General features: G+C 35.5%; 1 protein-coding gene across 1 annotated transcript; it reads right to left on the minus strand.

Moving 5' to 3' along the window:
* Window positions 1-3,134: 3,134 nt before the first annotated feature.
* Window positions 3,135-7,763, minus strand: LOC112506650 (60S ribosomal protein L3). The gene is made up of 5 exons (XM_025110859.1): window positions 6,337-7,763; window positions 5,313-5,423; window positions 4,713-5,017; window positions 4,040-4,449; window positions 3,135-3,563 (listed from the first exon to the last, which is right to left on the minus strand). Exons 1-5 carry the CDS (start codon window positions 6,419-6,421, stop codon window positions 3,305-3,307), a joined length of 1,170 nt encoding a protein of 389 aa, XP_024966627.1. The 5' UTR covers window positions 6,422-7,763; the 3' UTR covers window positions 3,135-3,304.
* Window positions 7,764-8,055: the final 292 nt, after the last annotated feature.

Consider the following 8,055-nt stretch of genomic DNA (forward strand, 5'->3'; position numbering starts at 1 on the left):
TGTTTATCTGCAGTTAGTTACACGAATTCAGATATGAGATGAAATCGGATAGAGATGAACAAGTTTAAGAGTTTTTAAGAGTTTTAACAGTTTTTAAGAGTTTTAGTCAAATGCTTTATAAGATAGTATAAGTATATATATATATATATATATATCATTTTTTAAATAAAATATAAATACAATCATAATATATATGTTTAATTAATACTAGTCGACTACCCACGCGATACGGCGGGATGTATAGTTTAAACAAAAGTAAACAATAAAACAGAAGTAGAAATGTATTTTTGTCAAATAAACCAAAAAGATAAAATTGTGCATTGTATTGGTTTTTTCTGTCCAATGTTTTGATCTAAATTTCTTATAAACGACATACAAATATCAATGTTTCTTGAATAGAATTACCCAAGGAATAATGGCTCATAAATTTGCATTTCAAATTGTTCAGGTAATGCAAGTTCAAGATGAAGCTAATAAACCAAAAGTTCAAAATTGGTGACTGATAGAAACCATAAACTTGGAAAAGGAGGCAGTAGAATAAGCTAGAAATGAAATGATCGATGCTTTGAACAGTTGAGGAGAGATTACATCGACACAGATAAAACCTTTTCAACTGAATAAGAGAACAAAAAAAGGATAAGAACTCACGTTGATTGCTAAGTTCCAATACATATTTAAATATAATAATATTATTGGCCTTGTAAACTGCATTAATACGTCAAAATGCAGCCTCTAAGGCAAAGAGCCTTCCTCTAAGAAAGGGCGGTTCACCGCTTAACCACCGACCACAACCTCTCATTGCCTGTGAGCCAAAGAACAGGTGAAAGGACAATCAGAATCAACTTCATAACTATCAGAGATAAGACGATAAATCAATAAGCCTTTTTTTCATTAACCTAGATATCCAACCCGCTATGGCCGACTAATCCCAGGGCGACTATCTGCTTTGCAGATAGTCCGGAGTCACCGCATTTGAACCTCCATGGCCATAAGAGGATTTTTATTTCTCCTTGGATTTGAACTTGAGACCTCCAGGTATTTTTGACCTTTTGATCCAAGCTCAAACCAATCAGACACCACCCTTGTGGTTAATCAATAAGCCTTTGTAACCAAGAGCTGCAAAAACAATTAAAGGAGATAGAAAGGAAAGACAACTTAAAATATGCTTGTTGAACTATCATGAACTTATTATCCAGACAAATCATGTAGTGTTGTAAATAAAAGACGGTTGCTTTACATACTTTTAGCTATTATAGTAATATGAGAAAATTACAATTATTTTTAGATAAAGAACAATGTGGGCACATGTAGATTTGGGCCTGAAAACAATACAACATAGCAACAAAAACCATAAATATTGTGGACAGAGCTTATCAACCAGGTTACAAGAAGTATAAACTAAAACTAAGGAAAGTTAATCAAGCGGCCATGCGTCTAAACTAAAACTAATGAAACTTAATCAAGTGACCACGATGTACCTTACCTTTTAGTTTCCCTGTCGTCTATATATGTTTTTGGGATGCTGTCTGTCTTATGAATTGCATCTTCACATCCTGACAATTGTGACAAAGCTCAAGATCAATGCAACACCATATAAGCACAATTATAAGAAGAAAAATAGCTCGATTGAAGTTTAGTCGAGTGAAAACTCGAATTGAATATCTAAATAACTTGTCTATCTTTACAAGGTGTTCAAAGCAAATCGTTGCAATAACCATTTCCCGAAGTCTCTCCCTTCACCAAGGAACCTAACAATGAAGCCATGGTCAACTTTTTTTTGACGATATTCACTATGGCTGGCCCTGAAGAAGGACTTTGAATCTAAACTCAACAAGTCGCTGACGAAGATTGAGAAGAACCGGATGTCTGCCGTCTGACAGTATCTTTTTCCCACTTTATTCAGTGCATGGTTGGGAAAACTGGCGGTCAAGACCAAGCCAGGCGAGTAGCGCTGAACATCGGCTACTCAGTTATCAAGAATAGAAACATTGACTATGCTCAGCTGATATTCAACGACCTGGTGCTGAAGCTGAACAAAAGACAAAGGGAAAAGGTCGACCCTTACACAAGATTCCTGAGTGGCATCATTACAAGGATGTTGAAGAAACAATACCCCACTCAAGGTGATCTTCCTCTCTGCAGGTTTGGATCAAGGATTCTTGATCACAAGACCAAAACTAAATATGTTGGTCTATTCCCCATCATCATGAGGATAGTCAACACCTATATTCCGCTTTCTTCTTCTTCAACAACGACGACTTTGGTTCAGCTACCAAAGTTTACCCAAGATGTTACCTCCTCATCCTCTCTAAAGAAAACACAGTCTACAACCACTCTTAATCCCTCAAAGAGAGTTAAGAAAACCATACAAGGAAAACCTCTCAGCTAGGTGAGTCCTTTCAACAGGTCTCATCTATTGAATTTCGCCCGCTCCCTAAGGCATTTGAACTAACCTTATCTTTCTCAACCGTCCATTTAATTTGATGAATATATGATTTCATAAAAGTTTTAATTGTTTTCTAATATAAAGTATTGATCATAATTAATGAACTATATTCATTTTTCATAAATATTCAAATCATAATAAATGAACTTTCATCATTTCCATAAATATCTCAATTGATTGGATTGCATTGGTTGTACAAATAGACATAGTTGCATTTGAAATATACCCTATATATATATATAGAAAGAGAGAGAGAGGGGTGGATTATTATACAATCTTTTACATTTGTACAACCAATACAACTCAATCTCAACCGTCCATTTAATTTAATGAATATGTAATTTCATAAAAGTTTTGATTGTTTTATAATATAAAGTATTGATCATAATTAATTAATCTTATTCATCTTTCAAAAATATTCAAATCATAATAAATGAACTTTCTTCATTTCCATAAATATTTTAATTTATTGGATTATATTGATTGTACAAATGTGATGAGTTACATTTAAAACAAACTCTCTCTCTATATTAATTATTATTTTGTGTCATCTAAATTATAGGATAAATTAAATGTTATGATTTGAAAATACAAAATAATAATTAAAATATAAAATATTAAATTTGGAAAAATACTATTTAATAGGGAGAGAGAACTATAGTTTTATTACCTAAAAACTTTGTTTTTTGAAAACTCGTCAAATTTATTTAAATATCATGAGTACCAAGAAACAAAGCATTTGCTGCCAAACATGCAATTTCCAGCAACAAAACCAAAACAAACTTCATAACATTCCAAGTTCTAAATCGGAAAACCAAAATCACAGGTCTGAATGAATGACTAAACAAAATTCCATGTTTATGCTTTTGTTCGTCCATAGAACTTGGACTTCTCATCAGCCGTCTGGAAACGACCATGCCCAAACTTGGAGGACGTGTCGATGAACTTCAGCTTGATCTCCTCCAATGCAAGCCTCGATGTCTGGTTCAACAACGACTGTCTCAACGTCACCACACGCTTCTTCGGTCCCACACAGCACCCCTTTATCATCAGAAAGTCATCCTTCACCACCCCATAGTGTGGGAACCCTCCCATTGGGGTTATATCCTTCTCAGTCCTACAAATATCCACCCACCATTACAGCTGCTGCCTAATTTATAAACTAAAACAAAACATCATCGAACGAAACAAACCTGTCGTATTCAGTGATTGCAGAATGGGACTCCTGGCCAGCCTTCCCGAGCTTGTAAATCTTCTTATTCATTTCAGTCCGGTGATGGTAACCATTCTGTCCAGCTCTTGCAACGGTGAATGAAACCCTAGCAGGATGCCATGCTCCGATACAAGCAACCTTCCGCAGCCCACGATGGGTCTTGCGAGGTAGACGGGTCACGCCCCAACGGGTCACCACNACACGCTTCTTCGGTCCCACACAGCACCCCTTTATCATCAGAAAGTCATCCTTCACCACCCCATAGTGTGGGAACCCTCCCATTGGGGTTATATCTTTCTCCGTCCTACAAATATCCACCCACCATTACACCTGCTGCCTAATTTATAAACTAAAACAAAACATCATCCAACGAAACAAACCTGTCGTATTCAGTGATTGCAGAATGGGACTCCTGGCCAGCCTTCCCAAGCTTGTAAATCTTCTTATTCATTTCAGTCCGGTGATGGTAACCATTCTGTCCAGCCCTTGCAACGGTGAATGAAACCCTAGCAGGATGCCATGCTCCGATACAAGCAACCTTCCGCAGCCCACGATGGGTCTTGCGAGGCAGACGGGTCACGCCCCAACGGGTCACCACCCCTTCATAACCCTTACCCTTGGTCACACCAATGATGTCAATCATTTCATCTTTCCCAAAAACAGCATCAATGGGGATCTGCTTCTCAAAAAAACTGTAGCCAAAATCAACTTTCTGTGCCACATTGCCACCATTCACTTGAATCTCCATCAGGTGGGCCTTCTTCTGCTTAAGACCTTTCATCTTTCGGATCTGGTTAAAACACATTTCATAATGCAAATAAGAATGTGCACAATGGAAGTTCTTYAACAGGTTCTTACACTGGCTACTGGTTCTTGCCTAGTCACAGCTGCTTGTAAAAAATAGGTGCTTTAAAAAAGAACCCTTTTACTGTCGATCTTTTTTACCAGTTTATTGTATTTTGTTTTAATATATATAACATATTTATTGATATCTTTCATCTTTCRTTTCCRGAACACAAATTCAAGGAAATTTGATCAAGTAAATAATAGTACCTGTGTGTGKGCAAGCACACGGATGACATTGCAGTATTTCTTCATCTTCTCCAACTGGGACTGAATGTCCTTCTTCCCTGGCTCGGTTTCATACTTCAATGAGTAYTTGGCAAAAGCTTTCTTCTTTGATTTGCACCAGTTCTTGTAAAATCTCCTCTTGATATCCTCACTCAGATGCTGRGCCCAAACAGTATTCAGACTGCGGAGKCCCCGTGGGGTCTTGACATAACCCACCAATCCTACCACCACCATCGGGGGTGTCTCAATAATAGTCACYGCTTCACAYGTCTCTTTCTTGTGAAGTTCTATGGAGAAAAACCAAAATAAAATTATGACTTGGCAAATACAATGGTGGTCATTACATTACCCTCAATCTCTACCGAAAATAAAAAAGGWAAAATTAGGGGAAAGAAAATACTAAACATACAAACCAAGACATTGCGTGGGAGGAGAATGACTAAGTTCCTTGTACAAGACTAAAGAATTAACATGCGCCTACTATCCAAATATTTAAAGCTCTTTTATATATAAGAAATGAAAAGCAAAATTGTCCTCCCAACAAGTTAAGATGAAAAAAGTAAACAAATAGAAATAACTCACTTGACCCAGGCTTCTCAACTTCTCTAACAATGTGGGTCATCCCAGCTTTGTATCCCAAGAAGGCAGTTAGTCTGCAAGGTTTGGCAGAATCGTCTTTGGGGAATGCCTTCACTGCAAAAACCAAAACAAGTACACCATAAGCAGAGCAGACCACGCAACAGTTACAATGTTCTCTTGACTACACATATAAGTTCTGATATAGGGTTAACAGACAAATCATTATCAAGGAATTATAATAATGAAAGTTAACAGAACTGCCTCAAAAACTTTTGTGGAGGGAGTGTTATATCAAACAAGCTTGATCAAGAATATCAATGAAAATAATAAAGTAGAAAAATTATTCAGTCTAACATGTTACGTGCATAACTACAATACAAAGCACTGGACCTAAAACATACCAGAACAAAGAACACATGTAACAGACTCATAGCATAATCCATAACAAAATAACTGTACATGTCAACAGATGGTTTCATAATTTGGTTCATAATTTAGAACTGGAGATGTTGGAAATAAGATATGGCATCTCTATGTAAGAACATTTTTAATCACTATGCTGAATAGTCAATCATGTTTTACTTGAGGCCAAAAAAACAATCATCAGCGAATTGTACCATCATCCAAAATTCGTTCAGAGAACAGGCAGGAAACTTGAAGTCATATGAATGGGTAATTCCAGGGTCTGAAAGAAATCCTCATTTTATTTGATTGGTTGCAAAGTAACAAATAAAACTAAACACAACTGGATTGGTATCCAACAATAATAGATACAAGTTACAAATACAAAGTTGAAACAACTAAATATAAAGCAAGAATGTTCAAACAGTTGACAACCTACAGCTAAAAGTACACAATCTGAACACAAGAAACAAATATAAGCAATTGGCATCAACTAGAAGAACTGGCACATAAATAGAAGATAGCATACAAATGATACATGCAATAGAGATGGCTCATTCCATAGATATAAAGAAAAGAACAGGCAAAACAGAACTAAAATCAGCCAAAAAATCTAAATCTAAACCTTTTCCTCTGTGGCGAGCAGCCCTTTTCCGAGGAAGAAACCCCAATGAGCCATGTCTGGGATGCTCAAATTTGCGATGAGACATGGTACCTAGCTTGTTATGTATCTGCAAAACTCATAAGTTCATTTCCAAGTATTTCACAGAAGAAAACACAACAATTTAAAAAAACTAAAAGTTCACATGGCTATAGGTATATGTGAATACCATATTTAGATATGGGTATTAATTTCACTATCTACCCCATCTGTTTTAGCACATAATCTGTGCAAACAATGTAGACTAACCAACTAAATCACAACAAAAACGATAAAAAGTAAAAGTCAGCTTTTATTTGGTCATCAATAATCACATGCATAAAAATTACTTAAAATGAAGAAAGCAAAAAAGGTTATCATGGAAACACCGGTAAGAGTCAAATTTTAAAGGCCAAAGAGTCGCAGAAACTTGAGAGTTTTTTATGCCATACATTTTAATAAACATGTAATGAATGGAAGTAACGGAATATTTGTGTATAATTTATATTATCAGAGAAAATAGACACAATTGACTGGCTGCATATGGAATTAACCCCAATATGTGATGATGAAAAGAAAAGCTCCAATACCAAAGGCCTATGGCAAAGATTTATGCCAATTCTCAAGCTCATTAGTGTTTCTTACCAAAATACCCAAATTGGGATTTGGCAACGAGCGCTGTTGAGATTCCAGCCTCGATTACTTGTATGTTGGAAGACGGTTTCATGCACCATACATATTGGGGAAAACCAAAAGGCAAAAGATGTTGCAACTGAATTTGACATCTCAAAATCCAAAAAGGCAAAAATCAGCAAACACAAAACAAAGAAAACGATGATATTTGCGAACAGAAAATTATGGGAAATCAAAATTTGAAGAAACATACAAACAAAAGAAAAGCAATATCATATTGCAAATAAAATATCGTAAAATGAACATTAGGATCTTATTGAACTCATCTTAAAATCACTTCTGCAAAATTCAGTTATCTCTCCAGCTAAATTACGAATGCTAGAAAACATGGAGAAAAAGACACCATCGCATCATCAAATCTCATTTTTCTAATAAAGTCGGGGAAAAAATCAAATTAAAAGTCCCAATTTTAAACCAAAATAAAGTTGCAGAATGTTTTTGTTTCGTGAAAAAATTACAGCTACATGAATTAACTAAGTGTTCTTAGTATAGATAGAATCTTGCTGTTAAATCTAGAGCATCGACCATCAATTTTGAAGCTAAAACTACTAATTTGAATATGCGAAACATATAACAGACAGGATCGTGAATCAAAATGAAAGCAATCGTCTCCAAGAACACAATCATTGCACAAAACTAAATTTCTAGTCAGCATACATATAAGATTATGAATACAAAAATCAACAGAACGCTTAGATAATTCAGAAATCCATACCTCGAAAACCTGAAGCGAGCCGTGAGCGCGAGAAGGGGTCTGAGAGGATAGCAAAGTTTTATCGACTTCTAGTTCTTAGTCTTATTTAGGGTTTACAAATGGGCCAAGATTATGGGCCACTGAAACCGATGAATTCAATCCAACAAGAAGGGTTGGTCTTTTTCTAATGCATAAAATATTATATATTGATGTATATTACTTAAAATTCAAGATTACAAGTAAATTATGTATAAGTATAACTTATTAAAGTTTGATGTTTGAATTCGTATAACTAACTACGGATAAACATAATCAAA

Source organism: Cynara cardunculus, assembly GCF_001531365.2.
Source record: "Cynara cardunculus var. scolymus isolate 2C chromosome LG 2, CcrdV1, whole genome shotgun sequence".
Lineage (NCBI taxonomy): Eukaryota > Viridiplantae > Streptophyta > Magnoliopsida > Asterales > Asteraceae > Cynara > Cynara cardunculus.